The sequence below is a fragment of the Parasteatoda tepidariorum genome, chromosome 1, assembly GCF_043381705.1.
Source record: "Parasteatoda tepidariorum isolate YZ-2023 chromosome 1, CAS_Ptep_4.0, whole genome shotgun sequence".
Taxonomy (NCBI): domain Eukaryota; kingdom Metazoa; phylum Arthropoda; class Arachnida; order Araneae; family Theridiidae; genus Parasteatoda; species Parasteatoda tepidariorum.
In genome coordinates, this window is record NC_092204.1 from 8,679,558 (window position 1) to 8,705,179 (window position 25,622).

The 25,622-nt window shown below is 32.7% G+C and overlaps 1 protein-coding gene across 1 annotated transcript in view; it reads left to right on the forward strand.

Moving 5' to 3' along the window:
* Window positions 1–24,757, forward strand: part of LOC107440190 (uncharacterized) — a 57,660-nt gene extending 32,903 nt beyond the window's left edge. The window contains exons 2-6 of the mRNA XM_016053042.3: window positions 9,472–9,819; window positions 11,322–11,450; window positions 15,765–15,950; window positions 18,543–18,761; window positions 23,820–24,757. Of these exons, the coding sequence (XP_015908528.1) occupies window positions 9,472–9,819; window positions 11,322–11,450; window positions 15,765–15,950; window positions 18,543–18,761; window positions 23,820–23,911 (974 nt within the window). The 3' untranslated portion in view covers window positions 23,912–24,757. The remainder of the gene's footprint in view (window positions 1–9,471; window positions 9,820–11,321; window positions 11,451–15,764; window positions 15,951–18,542; window positions 18,762–23,819) is intronic.
* Window positions 24,758–25,622: the final 865 nt, after the last annotated feature.

The window sequence follows — 25,622 nt, forward strand, 5'->3', positions numbered from 1 at the left end:
ATATACACCGAAGAGTCATTACATTATGACCACCCTCCATCTATAACAATGGGCTTGCCCAGGTTTTCATGGTTTCTCGCAAAGGAGCAATGTTTTCATGGGGCACATTAGGACCCATAATCCTCATAGAGCAATCCCTGATGTCCGTAAGCTACTTGAACATAGTTCACCCATTCATGGCAACAGTTTTTCCTGCGGGGGATGGTGTTTTCCAACAGGATAATGCACCATGTCATAAGGGTCGAATCGTCATGGATTGGAACATTCCAGTGACTTCCAAGTCATGTTTTGGCCCCCAAAATCCTCTGACCTTAATCCAATAGAGCATTTGTGGTCCTACTTAGAAAACCAAATTCATACTGCCACGCTACAACCTCGCAATTGCAGGACCAGCTGGTGAGCGCTTGGTACCAGAAACCTCAGACTACCTATCAATGCCACGGCGGGTGCTAGCAGTTTTGAGGGCTAAAGGTTGTCCTACATGTTATTAGCAGGGTGGTCATAATGTAATGACTCTTCGGTGTATATATATATACAGTGAATTCGCGATAACTCGAATCTGATAGGACTGACGAAACACATATCGGAAGTTCGACTTACCGTTAGTTTAGGTTTTGGACTTTCAAAATATTGTCGGATTATTTAATTAATGCTTATTAATTACAAATCTTCTAAATGCTGACAATATTTAAGTTTATTTTTCTGACAAGCCATTTACGATAAGACTGTTTAAGCACTTTATGATACCCTGGTCCATCGGCTGCAACTTTGCTGTTGTGTTTGGCGGGAGAAACTGTAAGTTTACTGCTTTCAAATTAGGTAGATCACTACTCTCTGTGCATTTATCCATAAAGAGTGCATTTATCCATCACTTTTCTTTTTTTAGCGAAGAATTTCCGACCCAATTTTCTTACATAGTCTTCAAATAAAACTGATGTCATCCAAAACTTTTTGTTAGACTTGTAATCCAAAGGAAACGTTTTTACATTCTTGAAACATTGGGGATTTCGGTATTTTCCGATAACAAGTAAGGGCAATTTCTCTGTCCCAGACGCATTTCCTTCAACTAGGACAGTCAAACGTTTCTTGCTCATTTAACCCCCTGAGCAGTTTCCATCCTTAAACATCATAGTCTTATTTAAAAGACATTCAAAAAATAAACCCATTTCATCAATATTGAAAACATCATTTTAACTGTATGCTTGAAGTAAATTTGGTAACGTTTCATTTAACCACTGTTCAGATACTTCAAGAGTGACAGTTTTAGCTTCTCCATGAAGAGTGCAAAAGACATAGTGAGTGTGTTGCAAAGGAAGGGGAGAAATATCAGCTCCTAGGTTTTTTTTCTTGCTTTAAAAGATCCAAAAAAAATCGAGTTAAAGGGAGTAAAATTCGACTAATCGAGAATAATTAACGTGAAATTGAAGATAAAAGGGTCGGGACCTCATAAAAAAAAATCGAGTTTTAGTAATATTCGAGTTATCGTAATTCAAGTTATAGCGAATTGACTGTATATATATATGGTTGTTTTAGCTGAAGAATGTTTCTTGAGCAATAATTTTACGTGAATAGTCAAAATTAGAAGAAAGCTTATTCATGGCAAAGTAAATTTTTTGCTTCAAAGCTTTCTTCCATGTTCTTTTATATTTAACATCATACTTATTTTTAAATTTTAAAAAAATTTTTCTTGTTGTCTCTAATATGAATAGGAGCATTCTATAATCGTCTCTTGAATGAAATGCTAGTTTAAAATATAAACAGTAAATCGACATCGGTCAACAAGCGAACGCATGATAAATTTAGCAAGAAATTAAATCGGATACAGTAATCTGGAAGTTTTGTTGACGAACAAAATACAGCGCTCTCAGCTGTAGAAATCATCATACGCGCATTCGAGATGGTAATGCTGATAGCATGGCTCAACGGTCGCATTTACAGATAAGTTGGAACTTGTTGCTTCAAAGCCGGCTGAACTTCAAGCCACCTCCGGGGATCCAACCTCAGTCTTTCACAATGAGTAGCTTAACTGCCCTTACCAAAGCAGTGTTGCCAGTCTTACAACACTTATTCTACAAATATTGCAAAACACTAAAAATGTAGAAATATTCAAAGGTCCTCAGTTTTCTTAGCAATCCCTATCTTTTTAAGAACCTAGAGTTCAAGTATTCATCTAGAGTTCACCATGAATGTATCATCTACGGTAGATTAATGTACTGCATACCTGAAAATTTTAATTAAAATTTGCTGCACCCGAAAAGGTTAACCTAAAATAAAAAAAAANAAAAAAAAAAAAAAAAAAAAAAAAAAAAAAAAAAAAAAAAAAAAAAAAAAAAAATAGCGCGTGGAGTCCCTTCTCGCGGAAGAAGTTAAACTTCGTAGCCTGCGACGTTAATTGTAGAAGAATCAGCAGTCGTAGAAGGATCACTAGTTCTATTCAACGACTCTTTTTCCTGCTCCGCTCGCTTCCGTGCTCTGTAATCACGGTAATATTGTGCATTTGAACCAGTGGAAGTCTCTTGAGTCAGTGGAAGTGCTTGTGGTTGCCTCATCGTCTCGCCATGCAAAATGTATTTGTATTAATAATGTATGTGAATGCGTCATAATGTAATTTCAGAAGAGAAAACCTAACAATCAATTGATATTCACAAGAGACGTACCTTGACATAACCTTAAATCCGTCGCATTGTCCGTGGGATTGTTTTCACTCATTTTTTACAATTGTTATCCACTAAATTAGAAAAAAAAATACTATCCTATTAAATTATAAGTGTGTCAAATCAAACTAAAAAATTATTTATAGGAAAAAAATACTTTTATGACTTTTATTATTTTTATGCTAGTGAGAACCAAAACAATATGGAAATGAATGAGGGAAAACTAGATCCTACCACGTGATTTCCCGACCAATAAAAATGTAGCGTTAAACGTTTAACGCAACCTTGTTGGAAGTCGCATAAGAAGTATAACTTCAAAAAAATCTGATAAATAATGTTTTTAATTTGCAGTACTCGTAGTAAAAATGGAGGAAAAATTAATAGACGGGGAAAGTAATTTTTATTCCATTGTTTCTTTGTTCCATTTTACTGCTGGCAGCTGTGATTTTTCTTATTTTTAATTGCTTTTTCTTATCATCATCATCAATCGTTGTCTTTTGACGATGAGCGTCGCATTCGCGCGCTGTCTACGACACAAATGATGTTTTTAAAAGTTTAATTTACTCTTCAGTTTTCTTAGATAAAGATAAATGTTTACTAAATTTAAAATGAGAATATAAATTATTATGATAAATATTAATCTTATGAATAAGTATGCATGCATCAAAAGGTAATAACTAACTAACTAACTACGTATCAAAATTATGTTAGAAAATAAGTAATTACTTCTGAAATAACGCATTAAAAATATTCATTTAAAGATTTCAAGTCATTTCAAACTGATTTAAATATTTTTGGCAAGGATAAAAATAATCATTTTGCTAAATTTAATGTTTACTTTTAGTTTCCTTTTAATTTTTTTAAAACAATAAAAGGATTAGTAAAGATTTATTTTAAACTTGGAATGGGAAACAGTTATAAAATCTTCGGCGAAATATATCGGTGATAAAATGGTAAAATTCAGCAAACCTTAATTACTGATTTTCCAATCGTTGACTATCTTCTAATCACAAGCTTTTAATTTCCGACGATCTGACTTTTCTATTAGAATATCTTGTTCCCAATTAAGAGTGTAATTAAGATTAAGACAGCAATTATTGCAAATGCCTACAAATATGTTCTAAGTTAGTATTTTGATAATTCCGTTTGCCTTAAGTTTTTAATAAAGTTAAGTTGAATAAGTTAGTATAATTTCAAAGTAATTTAGCTGTGAATAAATTTAATTTTGAAAATATTGAGAACGATAATTTTACTAAGCATCGTTTCAAATTTCTTCCTAATTTTATACCTTTCTAATTTATAAAATTTCTTCCGAATATATAAAGTCATATCAGATGCTACTGGAGCAGTTATCCAGGTCTTAATGTATAAATGTGGTGTCAAGATATTCAAATTCTCTTTTAGACTGAGATGAAGATGATATGTTTGTTTCTCAAGTATTCTCATCAGTGCTACAGTTTTCATCTTTACCATCATTGACGTTAATGTTACAGTTACTTTTTTTTGTTGCACAAACTTTCCTTTTGTAATCCTTTCTTGCAATCTTCTTTTATTGTCGATTTTTGTTCCATTTTAGCAAGAAATAAATCAATGCCTAGGGCATTTTTATTATTTCGAGTTCATCGCAATGGGCAATATCTAAGAGATAGTCTAGCTTAGAAATAAAAAGTATTTTCTCTGGTCTTTTGCGCAGCTGAGCGCTCTTTTCTATTTTTCCTTAAAAGCCTCCATTTATACAACCCTTTTTCAAGTTTTGTTTAAAAAATTTGAATATCTTGTGTTGAAATTTCGGCCTTTTGCCAAAATTTTTATGCTTCTTCCACTAAATAAATTTTGAAGCCTCACAAATAGTTGCATTTGTATTATTGTGATTTTGAAGTAAAAAGTCTAGCAATTTGAAGCCATTTAAATCAGTCAAATTCCACTTAAATCAGCTATTTTTCCTCTCAGGTGTGACTGAAAATGTTTTTTATCTTCTCGTTCTAGTACTCAATCTTAATGGTTTGAAGGGGTGACTTCAAATATTCCAATTAATTAATGGAGACGATATTTTAAGTTATGAAATCAAGCACATAAACGTACGTTTTGTGAATAAACATACCTTTTTTTTTTTGACTGATTCGGATTTCTGATTCCCATAATACAGGGGTAGCCATAAACTGGGAAACATGGTCCCTATAGTTTGGTAATGAGAGAGGTTTATAGTTTGGAATATTTAATATTAATTTCATTTTTTGTGAATTTCGCCATATCTCGAGAACATTCTAAGCGAATTGAAATATGTTTGCGCACTATTATATAATCTGTTAAATCAAATATACACTCTATAACAAAAAAATCGACGCACCAAGAAGAAGTTATCCGATTGAAACGAAAATTGGTGGATAGAAAGACAATGTACAGAATAGTAAATGATTAAAATTTCAGAACAATTGAATAATTTATTGCAGAGTTACAGTAACAAGTTCAATAAGGTGTTGACCCGCCTCTAGCCTGGATACAAGCTGTCACACGGCTTGGCATAGACCGATAAAGCTCCCGGATGGTCTCTTGCGGTATTTCCTGCCAAATTCGATCCAATTGTCGAACGAGGTCATCAACATTCCGTGCCAGATGCAATCGCCTTCCCATCATATCCCAGACATGCTCGATGGGAGAGAGATCTGGTGATCTGGCAGGCCAAGGAAGAATTTGACAAGCTTGCAGACAGTTCATAGCAACACGTGCCGTATGTGGTCTGGCATTGTCCTGCTGAAAAACCATCCCAGCGTGCTGCAAAAGGAACGGTAGCAAAATAAGTCTTAGGATGTTGTCGACGTACCGCTGCGCTGTAAGTGTACATCTAATGACGACAAAGGGGTCCGGCTGTCAAAGGAAATGGCACCCCAAACCAAAATGCCTTGTTGAAGGCCGGTGTGGCGTGCAACAGTGAAGGCAGGATCCCCCCTCTGCCCTGTGAGTCTCCTAACACGTCTTCGATGATCGTCAGGACACAATTGGAAGCGGGATTTGTCGCTAAAGACTATACATCCCCAGTCGGCATCATTCCAGCAATGTCTGTTCAAAACATTCATGCATACGAAATTTCAAAACAATCGGATGATTGCTTCTTGGTGCGTTGATTTTTTTGTTATAGAGTGTAATTCTATGAAAGAAAAAACATTATATTCATATATATTTATTATTTTTTTAATTTTATTTAATGATAATCAAAAAAATTTTAAACTATAAGGTATATAATTTTTTTTTTACATAATTTTAAAGAATGTAATTTTAGATAGTAGAATAAAACAAATTTGAGTGAAATCGGTCGAATAGTTCCTGAGGAATCGAATTTTAAAGAAGACGTATTTTTAAAATTCAATTTTCCAGAAACTGTTCTGCCGATTTTGCTCAAATTTCGTAGCTTGCCATGCAAAATTACGGTCTTTAAAATTAGGTAAAAAATTATATACCTAAAGTTCAAAATTTTTTCGAATTCAAATTTTTATTTTATTAAAAAAAATAACGAAAAATAATAAATATTTATTAAAAGTTATATTTTGCATGGAATTATCTTTGGATAAACAAATATTATATATAGGTAAAATTTTTTTTCCAATTCGCTTAAAATGTTCTTGAGGTATGGTGAAATACGCAAAAAAATAAAATTAACATTAAGTGTTGACTCTCTCTCTTATATGGGGATATTTGATATAGGCGATTAGGATATACCACATTTACCAGATTTTGGTTACCCGCTATAATTGGAAGGTCAGAAATCCGAATCCGTTGAAAAGAAGGCATGTTTATTCAGAGAGAAAACGTCTTTGTGCCTGATTTTGTAACTTAAAATATCGCCTGCACTAATTAGTTAGCATATTTATAGTCACCCCCTCAAGTCATTAAGAATGAGTTCTAGAACGTGAAAACGCAATCACCACAACAAAAGTTATTCAGGGTGGTCCGTTTTCGTATTTTGCGCACTGTAAATTGCATTCAGGATTATGTAAAATATTTGGCTGGAAAAATAACCTCCACTAAAAAAGAATTTAAAATCCCCCCTAATGTTAAAATATAAGCTTCTTTAAATAATAAAAAATAATCCTTAAATTTAATTTACGGTTTTAAAACTAAAAATTGTATAAAATACTCAATTAAAAAGTATCCTTAGAGTTTTAATATACGAGTGTTAATGTTAATTTTATGTAATTTATTTGGTTTTTTGCTTGTTAGATGGCGCCACTATTCGAAAATATCTAGAAAATTAAAAGCACGAAATTTACTTCTTATTTTTTTTTTTTTATCCAATTAGACTTTTGTTTTGAAATCTATAATATACAGACAACATCTCTAGATGAAAGAATAAAAAAATATAGCTTCATTAATATCCAATTTTGGTATAAAGCTAAGAAAAAGTTTTAGAACTGCTAAAAATTTGAAATATTTGATATTTTTTATTATAAAAACTTCCTATTTTGTAATTGGTATTCTATTTAGTTATTTTATATTTTACATATTCTTTTTCCTAAATTTCCATATCCACAATAATGTTTTTCAAAATAAACGATAAGTAGAAACGGCCATTTGTATTTTAGCAAAAGATCTATAAATAAAAACATTCACATTTACACGAACTTTGAATTCCTACAATAATTCTAAATTTTCAATTATCTACATAGTTCAAAAGGTTTACAAAAAAAGCATTTTTCTTCTAACAAAGAAAAATAAATGATACTAAAAAAGGAGGACAAAAATTATTAACCTTCTAATGAGAGAATGGCAAGTTTCTACCATGGAAAGAAAAACCCTCCCAAAAGAAATAGGTTTCATCCAACTGAAGAAATAGAAGAAATTATTCTTCAAAATGAAATACCAATTATTGCATCAATATAGAATAATAGTAATTTTTAAGTTAATAAATCGTTAATAAATGAGTGAAAACTGAAATGTAGCATTTTATTTCAATGAATATCCTAAGTAAATGAATTTTTTTTCTCAATATTTTACGTAAAGAAGAATTTAAAAAAAATTATAATTAAATAAGGAATTGTTAACATATAATCATATTTTATTAATATAAAATCAAAATAACAAATAATTAAAAAAACTTATACAATGGAAAATTGCATATAAAGTTGACAAATAAAAATATTCTAATTTTCATAATCAAAGACAATTAAGTATGAAAACTCAAATCAACTCTCAAATAAAATGATATATAGATTTAAAAATTCTGTACAAATCCCAAAGAAATAAATTATTTTTAGAAAAGTAAATGTGATTTTTTTTTAAAACTTTCTAGCATTATATTAAATTAATTTCTGGAATATTCTATTTTGCTCTCACAAGTTTTAGATATTTTTAGTTTCTGCTATTTTAACCAGATAATCCTATTTTGTCGATTTTCTTCCAACTCATGAAATGTCAGCTTTCAAGTTTAAAATGCAGGGTGTTCCGTTATCACTCCCCTTAAAATGCTTTATTTAATATATATGTTTAAAAATAAATGAAAAAAACACTTAATGATCTGAAACCAATAATAAAGAGAGTGAAAAACTATAACGCTATCGAAGTGTAACAAATCACTAGAGAGGAAGGCTAGGATAAAAATTTAAAATCATATTTGGTAGCAGGAAGAAATAAACAGGAGTTGACTGGCATTCACGACAAGCAGCTCTGCTCTCATCAGGCAATCAAAATGGTTTTAATGTTTTTTTCTTTCAATTTTCTTAAGTCTCGCCTTTGTTCTAGAAATTTTGATAGCTTCTTATTTCTATTTGATTGAATGGTGACCCCAGATGGGTATACGGAACTTAATCTGCCTTTGTGGAAGCTATTAGCCCTGGTAGCAGGGCTCGAAAAAACTCAGAAATTTTACCCGTCCCCGAGGACGGCTTGTCCAACAATGCACCCGTCCTCCGTTGAAACTAACCCGTCGATTTTAAATAAATAAAAATATAATTTTCCAGTTCCACAATCAAGCCAATGATTTACAGAGGTTTCTGAACAGAAATCTGAAAGGGGTTTTCCATTTAGGTAGATGTTCATAATTGCTTTTAAAGCTTCTTGTTTAAGACCAGTACGTATTGTGTTTTTTGTAAGTTTATTGCTGCAAAGCCCCTTTCAACCGCTGCAGTACTCCCAGACAGAGAAAACATCAATATATGCGCAGTATGTTGCTGTATTGTGGGTCATTTTGCTGATTTGTAACTTACAAGACTCTTGTAAGATAACAAAAATTGAAAATGTATCACGAACATTAACGGGAAAATGGCCGTCCGCGCGGACGTCGGATTCGAGAAATTCGTTGTCCGCGGAGAATTTTTGACCGTCGAGGACGGGCGGACGGGCTGTTTTTCGAGCCCTGCCTGGTAGCATACAAGACTGCGAAAAGAAACCTTATAATTACCTAGATTTAAGATTATTTTCACCTTGTGACTTTATTAAAGGATTTTTTTCACGCTTGAAAATCCTAAGTCAACATAGATTTAACGTTTTTATATAGAAGGTTGTTTTCCAAGGATTTGGATTAGGATAATGTGCATAGAATACAGCAGATTGTCAGAGATTTCTTTTCAAGGTTAGAATGCTTACACGTATACCGCATAACAAACCTTTTCAGGTTTACATTAAAATTTTTTTGCTGAGCTAAAATAAACCTTATTTTGCACTATCTGGGATTATAAGACTACTTTTTTCCAAATTAATCTAAATTTTGCTTAACATCTTCTTCCACTATGTTCTTTTTGATCTTAATTTCTGATTATTTATCTATATAAATGCTTACAAATCCTGAAATTCTAAAATGTGTTTTTTTTTTTAATTTCTATTTCAGCCTCTCTTTCTGTTGTGGTGACGGATGTCAGGCTGACCGGAAGTGACATCAAACCCTACGTCCTCCAGGGAGAACCGGCCACAATCACGTGCCACTATATTCTGGAACCGTCAGAACTGGTGACCGAAGTGGAGTGGGAAAAGGACGGTGTCCTAGTGTACTTGTGGATGTTGGACAATGCACCAGAGGCCAAAGATGTGCTCGAAGGCAAAGTGGACCTCAGCATCCAATCACCGAGCGTGCTCAGTATCACGAACACCCACATGGACATGGACGGAACGTATACTTGCCGGGTGAGAACGAACGGGAAGACGGCTCAAAATGAAATGTACTTGATGGTCATTGTAGGTGAGATGTAAGCTGAATGTTGGAATTTGCTCTATTCGAATATTCGTTTTATTCACCATATGACTACGAATAATTTCATTTTATGAAAATATACATACATACATGAATCGAAATTTATAAATGATAAACATACCAAATATCTGTCATATATTTTTGAAACTTTTTTTTAAAATTTTTTTTATGACTGGCTGCGGTCAGTAAGCGGGTGGGTTACCCCTTTGATCAGCCTGAGTAGGGACAGAGGGTGTGTGTTATTGGTGCTCGTTAATCTGTTCTACAGTAAAGTGCTCAATTTCGCGTGCAGGTCATCGTGTTACAAAAGCAGGGGAGCCATCCCCTCTGCAGAGGATCAAAATTGCGATGGCATGTCTTCGGATCATCCTGATGGATGTTTCCCACACCGTCGCCAATAGCCCATTGTGCAGCTCTAGTGCGACGTTAATAAAGTACCTACCTACCTGAACCTTCTTGTAGGAGGTTTTTTTCCAAGAAAAAAAACACATTGTCTTGAAGTCGAATTTAAAATATATCTATGTAATATGTGTAATATGATTTTTGCAATGTCCCGTTCTATCTATTTATTCTAACCCGCTACTTCGAGGCTATATGTTGACTTCCATCTTTAAAACACTGCCATCTATGATTTAATAGTTACTAAATTACGTAAATAGTTACTAAATTATCTTTAGCTCGGCAAAATTGGGTTCCTCGTAAACTCGACTTCAATTTTTTATTCATAATTTCTGAGAGTTCGCCTTCCAATGCCACGAACCGGGTTCGAATCCCAGTCGATACGAATTCCACATCCGGCTTGCTCCGACCACAGTGCTGACGTGTTATATCCTCAGTGGTAGACGGATCATGGGTTAAAGTCCCATTGCCGTCAGGCTAACCGTGGGAGGTTCTCGTAGTCTTCCTCTCCATGTAACACAAATGTGGGTTAACTCCATCAAAAAGTCCTCCACGAAAGCAAATTTTTCCCAATACATGATCCAGGAGTTCCCTAGTCTTCTGTATTGGGTTCAAAATTACAAGGCTTCGGAGTTGAATATTAGAAGTCGTAAACCCAAACAATTGGGTCAGCTGTTCAACGACTGTTGTAAAATTTAAAATGTAAAAAATAAGGAGTCTATACTCTCTTTCTTTTTGGCTTTCTATATCTTCTACCTCCTAATTGCTGAATAAAATCTACCGGTGCTCTTGACTTGTACTTTGCCCTGGCCAACTCATAATAGGAGATCCATGCCAACTGTTTTTGCAATTGATACAACGTATCTATGATATATGCTACAATTTATTAGTATCTTTATAAATGTTAAAGATAAATTCTAATTCATTGTAAACGTTTTGTAACAATGAGTATTTTTGTGAATGTGTTTCAGTTTTATTTTTTTTTACCTTCAGCACTTTCAATTGTACAAATGCTACGTTAAAATTGTTAAGTTATGTATGTAATATTATTCAACCTTAGTTAATCAATTTAATATTTTCCACATTTCCAGACGCTTGCGATGAGAGTTCGTGGAAGACGCACACAGACATGATATCATGCACAGAAACTGTCAACATGCATTGCGTTGGCATTTTTCCTAAACCTAGTCCTGCTTGTGGTGTCTACTCAGAAAAAACTGGTGCGTATTAGAACTACTTTATCTTTTAAATATCTCAAGTAAAATAAATAAGTGAACGAAAGAAAAGGTGTAAACCAGTGTGTATAGAACTACTCCAACTTTTCCTTTTTTCAAGTAAAATAAATAAATAAACGAAAGAAAAGGTGTAAACAAGTGTGTATAGAACTACTCCATCTTTTACATTTTTCAAGTAAAATAAATAAATAAACGAAGGAAAAGGTGTAAACCTGTGTGTATAGAACAATTCTATCTTTTACATTTTTAAAGTAGAATAAATAAATAAACGAATGGAAAGGTGTAAACCAGTGTGTAAAAAACTACTCCTTCTTTTGCATTTTTCAAGTAAAATAAATAAATAAATGAAGGAAAAGGTGTAAACCTGTGTGTATAGAACAATTCTATCTTTTACATTTTTCAAGTAAAATAAATAAATAAACGAATGGAAAGGTGTAAACCAGTGTGTATAAAACTACTCCTTCTTTTACATTTTTTAAGTAAAATAAATAAATAAACGAAGGAAAAGGAGTAAACCTGTGTGTATAGAACAATTCTATCTTTTACAATTTTCAAGTAAAATAAATAAATAAACGAATGGAAAGGTGTAAACCAGTGTGTATAAAACTACTCCTTCTTTTACATTTTTCAAGTAAAATAAATAAATAAACGAAAGAAAAGGTGTAAACAAGTGTTTATAGAACTACTCCATCTTTTACATTTTTCAAGTAAAATAAATAAATCTGAGCTCGAATATGCTAACTTATAAGAGCAGACGATATTTTAAATTACGAAATCAGACACAAAAACGTACTTTCACTGAATAAACATACCTTTTATTTGTCGGATTATGATTTCTTTCCCGAAAATATGGGGGGTAGCCGAAATCTGGGAAATATGGTAGCGATAGTTTTGCCAGGAGAGCGGTCCAAAGTCTGAACTTCTATGCTAATTTTACTTTTTGCGTATTTCGCCACAACTCAAGAGAATTATAAGTAAATTGAAAAATTTTTGCACACAATTATAAAATTCGTAATTCCACTCAAAAAATAAATTTCGGTAGATATTTATTATTTTTCCTTATAATTTAATTATTTTTCTATTTTTTAATTTATAATTTCATTATAATTTATATTACAGTCGAACTCGTTTATAACGAGCACAAAGGGACCGTAACATGTACTCGTTAAATCCGAGTGCTCGTAATAAACGGGTCCTTAAGACAGGCGTGCAACCAGAAGAGGGGGGGGGGGCTTGGGAGGTCAAATGATTGAGTTTACTTAAAATTTAATTAATACTTACTTACTTTAATTACATTAATTAATTTAATTAAATACTTTTCTTAATTTAATGACAACTAACCCCCTTCCCTCGCATTTCTTTATCATTTTGAAAAAAAGATAAGACAGAAAGACTAGAAAGATGAGAAAGAAGATTGCAAGACAGAAAAATATTGCTCGCTAAAACCGGGTCTTGCTCGTTAAAAGCGACTTCTGTTCCATAGACTTAACATTGATCCAACCAAAAATTCTCATTTCCCTCGGTAAATCCGAGTTCTCGTTAAATCCGAGCTCGTTATAAACGAGTTCGACTGTATTTAATAATAGCAGAAAATTATTTTTACTTTTTGCGTATTTCGTCTTAACTCGAGAACTTTTTAAGTAAATTGAAAAATTTTTGCACACAATTATGAAATTCGTTTATCCGAAGATAATTCCACTCAAAAAATAAATTTCTGTAAATTTTTTTATTATTTTTTATTATTTTATTTAGTAATAGCCGACAAAATGTTGATACACAATTTGTATCTCATTTTTTAGTATTTAATTTTACATGGCAAAATACAAGATTTGAGCGAAATTGGTTTAATAGTTTCTGAGAAATCAAATTTTTTACAAAAAAGCCGTATATTTAAAATTTAATTTCTCAGAAACTACTTGACTAAATTCTCTCAAGGCTTGTATTTCGCCATGTAAAATTAAATACTCTGAAATGATATAAAAAAATGTATACTTTACAATTCAAAATTTTTCCGGTTATTATTAAATAAAATAATAAATATTGAGTGAAATGTATTTTTTGAGTGGAATTATCTTTGGGTAAACGAAGTCTATAATTGAGTGCAAAGATTTTTCAATTTGTTTAAAAATTTCTCGAGTTCTGGTGAAATACGCAAAAAGTAAAATTAGTATGAAGGAATCCAAACTTTGAATCGCTCTCCTGACCAGAGTATGGGGACCATATATTGTAGATTGCTGCTACCTGTATTTTTTTGAGGGGGGAGCAAAAATCTGAATCAGTCGAAAAAAAATTCTTCAGAGAAAAGGCAATTTTGCGTCTGATTTCGTAACTTAAAATATCGTCTTCACTAATTAATTAGCATATTCGAAGTCACCCCATCGAGTCATTAAGATTGAGTTTCAGAATGTGAGGATCGGATCATTAGATCAAAAGTTATTCAGGGTGCTTCGTTTTTTTTGACGCACAGTACAAATTTATTATTGATACATTAAAATTATTATTGTGATATAACTTTAAAAAGTATTGATCTCGATTTTTTTATGTGTTCTGATGATAGAATTCCTGTAAATATATACTTAAAAAATAAGCTAAAATTTCCTTTGAATACTTTCCACAAATATTTTATAAAATGTTTTTTTCGTTGTAGAGGATAAAAATAAATTGTAAATCTTTATCCTTTAGAAAGTGATTAAATTTCATCTTAGAACTAAGCCCTGAAGGGATTATATGTCATTAATTTTCGTTCGAATGGATTTAGTAAAGTTAAGCGCGAATATTCCCAGACAAATATTTATAAAATCTAATTTGCATTTTTCGAATATTAAATCAGACGAATGTTTTCGCTCAGATTATGAGATAGAATGAATGAAATTTAAATCACAAAAAGGAAATTCCCGTTGAAATGAAACAGTACAAAGTTTGAGTAGTTTCATTTCACCTCCATTAGGTTAAAAATAAAGAATCATTTAAAGTTCACAACGATTATATTATACATTGTTTTTGATTTTAAAGTCCATTGTTTTTTTAATATATTTTTTCTTTTTTGATAATGTCTCTATTTCCTTATGACAGAACTAAAGGAAAAAAGAGATTTTGCTAAAAACAAACTGATGCGAATTTTTTTTAAATAAAAATAAAAAAAAACATTTCATTATAAAGATTCTATTATAGCAATAAAATTTATTTAAGCAATGTTGAAATAAAATAGCATATATTTTAAAATTAACTAACGCAGGGTGCGTAGTGTTTTTAAAAAGCGCTTAATGGTGTTTATTTTTGATTTACGTTTTTTGAAAGCCCTTAAAGGTGCTTTTTTTATTCGGGATTTGTAAAAAGTGCTTAATTTTCTATTTTTTTAAAAAAGATTTTTCTTTGCCGTGTCGATTGTCGCTCTAAATTAAAAAAAATGCAAGATTTTCGCAATTTTCTCTGCAATATTTATCAGAAACTAGCTATTTTATCATGATTATGTAAAGTTTTTGAAAACGTTATTGAATTTTATTGATTTTATGTTTGCAAATTTAGAACTTTAAGCGATAGAAAAAAATAATTCTCATTACTGCACAGATCCTAATTATGATTTTTTTTGTTTGGAAAGTGACTAAAAATATAGATGGGGTTTTATAATCAAATAGTGTTTTTTCTTCTTCAAAGAACGGCACAAATAATAGCACATAAACAAAGTATTGTAGTTTCGGTTCTGTAATGAAGAATCTTCATTGCTCAAACACAGACTGCCTATCACACCCTGTGTAGGGACGCGGATCTTTTTTTTATTTTTAAAAAACCGAAGTTACATAGTATGCTAGTTATATAGTTAATTATATAGAAGTTATATAGCATATAGTTTGTTAGTTTATGTGGTATGCTCCCCTGTTGACCCATTTTTTGTTGCTGTTTATTCTGCAATCGCTGTTTGATACCTTCCGACTCCAACAAGTGTTACGCACGATCATGAGTGTGTATTACAATGGTTGAATGGTTATTTGTTTTGTATTGTATCAATGTATGTACATATCAAATTTCATTCAAATCGGTGCAGTAGTTCTAGAGATAATCAAATTTCATTCAAATCGGTGCAGTAGTTCTAGAGATAATCAAATTTCATTAAAATTGGTCCAGTAGTTCTAGAGATAATCAAAATTCATTGAACTCGGTCCAGTAGTTCTAGAGATAATTGACCAAGTCTGAAAATTCTCTTAATTTCTTACACCAGTATATTTGTTCAAATAATTTCTTCTATTCCCTTCTGCTTCTTCTTTGTTGTTTTTGCTAATATGTTGACTTTCCTTCCACTAGGTAAATATGTGAGTAGCATACCGTTCGACAGTGTGAACAAGTTGTTCAACAGGACGTACGAAGTGAGCTTCAATAGAAGGTTCGTTATCCAAGATTGGGTGAACGACACAGATTTGAGTTTTCGGTGCTACATGATGGTTTTGGGTACACCTTGGAGAAGTGGAATCAAGCACAAGATGTTCGGAGGTTGCGTATAATTTTGAATTATGAATGTAATAAAATTACAGAGATAGTTAGGAAAAATTAATTTGAATGGGAAACAAATCCTGACACAATATGTAAATTAAGTCTGCTAAATTAAGTTTGTAGCAGAACACTTTTTCATTATTACGTTGAATGCCATGCTCATTTTAAATGGCTTGCCCGTCTGGCCAAACGGTAAATAACTACAAACTAAATTTGCGATGCAAATATTAGACAGATTTTGCTAGTTTTTTAAAAAGGTTTAGTATGACATATCAGAAAAAAGTGGTGAATTATATAAGCCTACGAATTGCTTAGAAATAGTGGCGGATAAAAATCTACTAAATTGAATTTATTAAACAAAGAATCACAATTAATAAACTACCAACTTGAAAATATTTATTTGTTGTCCGGAGCAAGTTGGTATCTCTGTGTACATAAATAAAACTATTTTTGTGTGTTCTATATTGCATTCATTTCTTCAAACCATTTTAGTAACGATAATAATATAAAAAAATTAAAAGCATTAAAAATTTTTTCGAATTATGTGTTTCTTATAATCTTGGTTTCGCCGGTCACCGGTGATACCCGGGGCGCTACGAATAAACTCAGTGCCGGTAACCAGTGACCCCCATGGCATTCAACGTGTTAAAATGTAAAAAAAATAAATAATTCCCGAAACGTGTCTGAACACATGGGGCAGCTACGGTGCATGTAGTTTATATATGTAGGTAGTTATACGGTGCATGTAGTTTTAATATTTCGGAAATCTTTCGTGGGACAAGCCTTCCAAAAATGTCAATCGTCATCTATCTAGTGGTATCTTAAAATAGGTTAGATTTAACATGTTTTATATACTAGTGAATTGGAATTGAATAGTTGTAGTGGCAACTACGCTAAATTACTCCCCATACCAGAATTTTATTTGTGATAAAATATAATGAATGGATACAACTGGTTGAACTAGTTGGTTCATTGCTGTTTTGAGAGAGGTCGGGGAGTTTTATTAAGACCACCGGGCTTTGAGTGCTGGACGTGAGAGCTATTTTGGGCACATGGTTGTGGGGTTGCAATTTGCATTCGAGTGTGTACAGCTTCCCGTCGTGCGTGATCGAGACAGTGTCACAATTAGCGAGTTAGCTATTCTCTGTGAACCATCCATCGAACTAAGTCCGTTTGAAGCGAAGTGGGTGTTTGAGTCGAGGAAGGCATGGCCAGATCACATTCGAGTGTCTATCATTTGGGGGATAGGCTACCGACAAGTCAATTAAAAAGTCCCTCCTGTTAGAATCGAGTTAACACGTAAATATTATATTACTTACATACTATTGAATGGGAAATGAATAGCTGTTGTGGTAGTTATACGCTACATTACTCCCCCATCCCGATTAAAAATCAAGTTGCTTGCTTGATCTGTGATTGGTGAATTATCTGCCAGCGGTAGCTGTCTCCAAACTTCTAAATCTGTAACTTGCCCTAGGCAACTGTGACTAAATGTATACAAGTGAATAACTGTGACTAATTGTGTATAAGTGAATAACTGTGACTAAAAGTGAATAACTGTGACTAAAAGTGAATAACTGTGACTAACTGTATACAAGTGAATAACTGTGACTAAATGTATACAAGTGAATAGCTACACTACACTCTGTAACTGAATCGGCGTCAATGCTATTCAGTTTCCTACTTCTGAAAATAAATGTTTCTCAATTGATAGGTAACATATTAAAGGAAGTTCTTTGAGATCAAAAATAGTTTCCAAAATTTTTAATAGTGTATAAAGACACTATAAAGGATAGGACTAATGTGTTGAACCATAGTATCGTTTACATTTTCGACAAACATAATAGGGTACAAAGTTAAACGAATTCATCATACTTCGTAAACTTAAAGTGGAATCAAACACAAAATGTTGAGCTCTATGCTGGTTATACATTGGTCATATGCTTTTTCTTTCTGGATTGACTCCGTTAAACATTTCAAATCATGGATTGCAAAAACTGTCTCCATGGATGTTTGTCGTCGGATTGGTTTTCATATCCTGCCTGTGTACGTGTTTCAAGACGTCACAAAATACTTTTCCTTCTTCAGTATTTATATTTATATTGAAATCACCGTCAAGACAGTAATTATACGTTAATTAAGAAAAAAAATATAAAAATACTTTTATTTATTATTAGTATGTAAATACATTAAAAAAGCGCCTGCTAGTGAAAATAAAAATAAAAACAGCAGCGGTCCAACACCTCCTAGAATAAGGAAGGCCTCAGCACGGATTAATTTAGTAGTCCGATGTGACGAAGTTAACTGTGCAGTTGATGAAAAATAAGAAAGATGTCATTACGTTTGGACTACTAAAGGATATTTATGGTAACCCGTGCAGAGGCCTACTCTTTTCTAGGTGTTGAGCGGTCGCCATAGCAACGCATGCAATGACGACGCATGCGCGCTGTTTACCATTACTTTTGAACACAGTTAAAGAGTATGATGACGTTCAAATAAGTTGCGCACGCCATGAAACCGAAAACAAGACCCATTTTGCCAATGGGTAAAAAATAAAATTTTATTTTTAAGGAATTTTTTCTTTACTTTCAGATTCCGGATGTGAAAAATCTCCTCCACCAGTGTCACATGGTTATTACAACCTAACCGAGGAGCGGAGTTGTTGGAATTTCCCCGCGGAAGGTGCCCGGGCAGAATACCATTGTGATGATGATTACAGATTTCTAGGTTCATCTCTCTACGTGTGCAACGAAGGTCAATGGACACCTGAGGGAGTCATTGCTGATGGCGACTACGACAAACCAGCTTGCGGTGAGTATATTAGAACGATATGTATCATAGAATTGGATTAAACGTTAAGACAATTTTTTCTTCTTCTACTAAAAATATGTCGGAAAAGACGCCATTTCAATAGCGGATAAGAATTTTAGGAAAGAAAAAAGAATCAGAGTGGAGGTACACAATGGATTAGCTCGAAGGCCTCCCAGTGATGTACTGTACCAAAAGGGCCGAGAATGGTTTAAAGTTGTGAAAAGAGGGGGGAATTAACCAATCAGGGTCAAGCCCTAACCTCAACTTGTTGCGTAGCTTTTTTGTTGTTGTAGTAGTTCATTTACGTCGCACTAGATCTGCACAACGGGCTATTGGCGACGGCTTGGGAAACATCCCTGAGGATGATCCGAAGACATGCCTTCACAATTTTGATCCTCTGCAGAGGGGATGGCACCCCCGCTTCGGTAGCCCAACGACCTGCACGCGAAGTCGAGCACTTTACGGTAGAACAGTTTAACGAGGACCCATACCGCACACCCTCGGTCCCCACGCAGACTGATCCAAGTGGTCACCCACCCGCACACTGACCGCAGCCAGTGATGCTTGACTTCGGTGATCTGTTGGGAACCGTGTCTTAACGATCAGTCCACTGCGGGACGCGTAGCTTTTTTAAAAAGTGCTTAAAGGTGCTTTTTTCGATTTTCGTTCTTTAAAAGTCCTTAAAGGTGATTTTTTCATTGAGTGCTTTTAAAAAGTTCTTAATTTTCCCTTTTTGAAAATGATATTTTTTCTTTACCATGTCGATTTTCGCCACAAAAGCGTGCTTTTCACATTGTTCTATTCAAAGTTTTCACAATTCATTCAAACGCAATCTATTTAGGCGTACTGTCGGTCCATGGCGTATGAAAGCGCCAATCCTTTTACATGTTTGATGAAATACTGGCGAGTGTGCATCTGCATCTACTGAGGTGCGTTCGGTGAGATTCTTGCACTCTCATGTGCAACTCTGCTGAATTTTGCAAGATTTTCTCAATTTCAGGCTTCATTTTCCACCCTCTGATATTGAAACGAAAACTCTCGATCTAATGGCTAATATAATCAAGAAAAAGAGTTCCTTGTCAGAAACTAGTTATTTTATCATGATCATGTAAAGTCTTTGAAAATTATTTTGCATTTTGTTAACGTATATAGTGCTTTAAAATATTGTTTGAATGCTTAAAAAGGACTTAAAAGAATCTTATTTTTTGGTGAAATATTTGGCTACGCACTCTGCGCAGGATCAAAAACCCCGTTGATGGAAAAAAAAACTGGGGAATAAGCAAGGAGAATGACAAAAATTAAAATATGGTGAAAAAAAGGGAAGGGGTCAAAAAAAAAATAAATCTATGGATTTTTCCCACAGTTATCTATACCATCTTATCTATGGTTATTTGATTGTTTTGTTTGAATATGGTAAAATAACAATTAAATAAATTGCTATTTTAATATTTTCTCCAAGGAGTTCCTAACAGTGCATAAGGGCTAGTCATCGGAACCAGCATGTGCGGAAATTCCTAGAATTTAAAAAAAAAATGATAATTGTAAAATTATTCGACGAAAGATAAAGTATTTCTTTTGTGAAACTACCACTTCTCACATTATCTGATAAGAATGTGATAAGCAATCAAATGTGTTATTCGTTTTGACTTTTAAAGCAATAGTTGAGTCACTAACTCCTTAAACTCCTTTACGCCTTTATTTACATCTCCGGCTGATAGCAAATCCTTTAAGTCAACAAAAAGTGAGCTTTCATAATAAGTTGAATTGTATTTTATCAGCTGTTCGAAGAGATTTAATGAAATGATCTTTATTAAATCGAAGATTTCAATCGATATTATCTGATAAAGTGATAAAAAAAAATATGTTTTTTAATGTCAAACTAGAACATTCTTTCTGAAATATTTATCTAGATTTTGAAACTTGTCTATCTATCTTCAATCAATAGACAATTGGGTGTGTTTTAGGATTTTCAGTTTGTTGCTACTGAGATGTATCATTTTGAGAGTTTTTAATGTGATTCAGTATTTATGATTGCACTTCTTGGTAATGAATAATGTTATTTCATGAAAATGCAAGATAAAACCAGATAAATTGTTTTTTTTTCTTCAGAATTGTTTGCACTATTTACGTCAACTGAAAAAAACCCAGTTTTTTAAAAAATCATTTTTTGATAAATATTTAAAATATGCAGTTTAAACTTGACCTTCTTAATATGTGCTAGCAATGGTATTTTTTTTTATTCCGAGAAATATCACTGAAAAAAAATGTTTCAAGTTTCCAAATTTATAACTTAGTTTTCATGGGGGGGGGGACCTGTTTTACGTGAATCCCCCTTCACAATTTGAGGGAAAAAAACTGTTTCTATCTTTATTCTACTTTGTTTTTTCTTTCTTTTCACATAAGTAGCACATATTTTATTTCATTTTATAACCGTCATTGAACAGTTGACTCAAATTTGGGTTTACGGCTACTAATGTTCAACTCCGTAGCCTTGTAATTTTGAACCCAATCCAGAAGACAAGGAAACTTCTGGAACAGTACCTCCAGAGGTATTGACTTGTCATGGGAACATGAAGGACTTTGTGACTCGACAGAGTTAACCTGTATCAGTCACCATTTACTGCATGGGGAGTTTTCGGCCGGCGGAGATTGAACCCACAACCTCTTGGACATGGGTCCCGTGCTCTACCAACCAGGCTATCCCAGCCCTAGTAGCGCATATTTTTTTTATAACCGTCTTTGAGCAGCTGACCCAATTTTATGGGTTTACGACTACTAACGCTCAACTCAGTAGTCTTGTAATTTTGAACCCAATCCAGAAGACAAGGGAACTCCTGGTAGTATTGGGAGAAATTTGTCTTCATGGAGGACTTTTTGATGGAGTTAACCCGCATTTGCGTTACACGGAGAGGAAGACTGCGAGTACCTCCCACGGTTAGCCTGACGGCAAGGGGACTTTAACCCATGATCCGTCTACCACTGAGGATATTTCACGACAGCACTGTGGTCGGAGCAAGCCGGATGCGGAATTCGAATCTACTGAGATTCGAACCCGGTTCGCCGCATTGGAAGGTGAACGCTCTATCCCCTGAGCCATCGCGGCTCTAGTAGTACATATTAAGATTAACTTCAAAAATATGTCTTGCAGAAAGTATGAATAAAAAAATTGAAGTTGAGTCTATGAGGAACCCTGTTTTGCTGTGCTAAAGATAATTTAGTAACTATTTGCGTAATACCGATAATATAATACTATAAATGAAATTGAAATATTTACTTTAATTGAAAAACTATGACTCAGCTGTTTTGTGATATAATATTATTTTATTGCAACATTTTTCGTCATTACATATTGTTGTTGTTAATTTACGTCGCACTAGAGCTGCACAATGGGCTATTGGCGACGGACTGGGAAACATCCCAGAGGATGATCCGAAGACATGCCATCACAATTTTGATCCTCTGCGGAGGGGATGGCACCCCCGCTTCGGTAGCCCGACGACCTGCACGCGAAGTCGAGCACTTTACGGTAGCACAGTTTAACGAGGACCAATACCGCACACCCTCGGTCCCTACGCAGACTGATCCAAGTGGTCACCCACCCGCACACAGACCGTAGCCAGTGATGCTTGACTTCGGTGATCTGCTGGGAACCGTGTCTTAACGATCAGTCCACTGCGGGACATTACATATTAGAAAGATATGAACGAAGAATATTTAAAAAAAAAAAAAAAAAATGGGTCTATTATGGACCGCACTTGTTTACATAAAAATATAGTTTATTATAACGTATTATCCGACTAAATTGTTTTATGAAAATCCGTTATCTCGACTCTATCGCTTCATTAAAATCTATTGCTTTGATTATATTGTTTTTACTAAAATCTATTATCTCGATTAAATATTTTTATTCCAATCCAAATCTCGACTATATTATAATTGGTTATACAAACCATATTTATGATTAAAATCCATCATCCCGACTGTACAGTTTTACTACGACCCATAATTCCGACTTCATTAATTTATTAAAATGTATTATCTTGACCATGTATAGTTTTATTGAAGTCCATTATCCCGACAATTTAGTTTTAATAAAATCTATTATCCCAATTATAAATGGTTTCATTGAAATTCATTATCTCGACTATATTGTTTTAATGAAATCCACTATCCCGAGTACTGAAATTTATTATCCTGACTATATTGTTTTATTAAAATCCATTATCATCACTATATTGTTTTGATGAAAATTCCTCCTCCACACTATATTTTTTTATTAAAATCCTTTCACGTCACTATATTGCTTTGATAAAAATTACTCCTCCACACTATATTGTTATATTAAAATCCATTATCATCACTATATTGTTTTGATAAAAATTACTCCTCCACGCTATATTGTTTTATTAAAATCCATTATCATCACTATATTGTTCTGATAAAAAAAATTCCTCCTCCACACTATATTGTTTTATTAAAATCCATTATAACCTCTTGTTTTATTTTTATTTATTTATTTTTTCCCCAATGGCAGGCACTGAATTTGAAACTTTGCCTATACTATGCCAGAATTGTTGCTCATTTCGCGTTACCCAGTGGGCACCTGTGAACCAAAGTCACGGAGGCGAGCAACATTGCCCACGCCGCACGGCCACAAACCCGTTTATAGGGTGGGCCACATTCACACATCATACACACACACACAACAGAGGACAGCACAAAGAGAGAGAGAAACATCCATGCCCAGAGCGGGATTCGAACCCGCAGCCTATGGCTTCGCAGTCAGGCACGCTAACCGCTCGGCCACGCGGCCAGCCCTCTTGTTTTATTAAAATCTATTATTGGCCGTACTTTGCCAATCATGTTAACGGAAAAGTCTTCTGGGCGAGAATTAAGGAGTAAATAAGGAGAATTAAGGAGTAACTTTTTATGACTTTTAGTAACAATTTAGCACTTTTCAAATATTATAAATTTTTACATTTTTTTCGCATTTCTTTGATAATGTGTGTTATGTAGCTTAATATAAAATTCCCTACATTTTATTGTTTTTCATTTCAGTTGATATCAATGATGGACGAATAATTACCGGAGTGAACTCACTGCTGTTAACTCTAGCATTGAATTTTGTAGCCTGGATACTGTTTCCATAATATTTGTTTTAGTTTTAAAATATGCATATTGTTTGTAAATATATTCGTTAAAGGAAACAAGAGATATCGGTGCTTAATTACTAACAACAAGCTTAATTGAAAAATTGTCATATATGTATAATTAATATGTAAGTATGAAGTAATATCACCTAAGTGTGAATAAATATTTATATACAAATATTTACCTACAAATATTTACATACAAATATTTATTCATACTTACATGCGACTTACACTAAGTTTGTGATGACTAGATATAATATACAAATAATATATCTTTATAATTTTCTTGCACAGAGAAATAATTATAAATGGAAACAAGAACAAGAATAATTAGAAACAAGAATAATAAAAATTCAAATTAAAATTTTATTCCTGTCAATATTTTATTAATATGACACTATTACATATTTCGCATTACAATACATAAAATTGAAATGTATCTCTTCCTTATATTATATTTTTGAATGTATATAGAACGTCAATCAATTAAACTCATTAATTATGTCAGTAAAAGAATTAATATACTAAAAGCAACTTTTTATAACGATAATTATGAAAGCAATGCTTAGTACGTAGATAATTATTTACTGTTCAATAGTTTTTATTATTTATTTTTTCCCACTTAATCTAATGTTCTGTTTCTGTAGTCTATGTAACTAAAAAAAGTTCACAGCTATGCAACATTGTTATAATTTTATTAAATATTTATTTCAAATTTTCTCATCTTTTAATTAAAAAAAGGAAAAATTAATTAAAAAAAGGAAAAATTAATTAATAAAGGAAAAATTAATTAAAAAAGGAAAAATTAATTAAAAAAAGAAAAATTAATTAAAAAGGGAAAAATTAATTAAAAAATTTAAAAATTAATTAAAAAAAGAAATTAAAAAAAGGCACAATGACAATTCTGTTGTTAGTATGGAGCACGGTATATCTCTTAGATGTTCAATGATATGTGAAACAAAGTTGTGCTAATTTTATTTATTGTTATTGTTATAGACTGTAAAAACTAATGGTTTCTACAAATAACCATTTGGTTATTTGTGTCACTAACAGATACCACTAGTCGCTGTTTTCATGTTTCCAAGTTATGTCTGAGAGTGGTGATGTTTTTTTTCCAAATTAGAAACCCCCTGCGCACATTTGTTAAAAAAAATTACACACATGAATTGAACAAGAATAAACTTTAAAAAGATATTAAGAGATAAATTATTATTTGATTAATGTTAATGCTGTTTTATGTCAAATATTCTATGTCAAAGTTTTTAAAAAATGTCAAAACTTATTTTATTGAAAATGCTTGCCATACTGATATCTCAAATAAAGCAGGAAATTTGACATGTTTTTAATGAAATCGCTAATACTTAATTAATTACGGTAGAACTAACTATTTTACTAGTTTTAATATTCATGTTGTATTATATCTTTACCCTTAAGCTAATTCTAAGATAAATAATGATTGAATATATGGAGGCATTAAACAGATAAACTATAAAACTAAAAATAATAGCTTACTATAGTACTTGAAACACCATTGACGATCAAAAGCTATATGTTAAATAAGCTACATTTAAATTTAAATACAATAATTGACCTATATTTTTTCATAGTTATTCTCGTCAAGAGAAGACATACCTCAAAAAAATTTTTTAAATAAAAATTTATTAATGAATTCATTGAAAAAATAATTCTTCAGTTATTAAGCATTTGT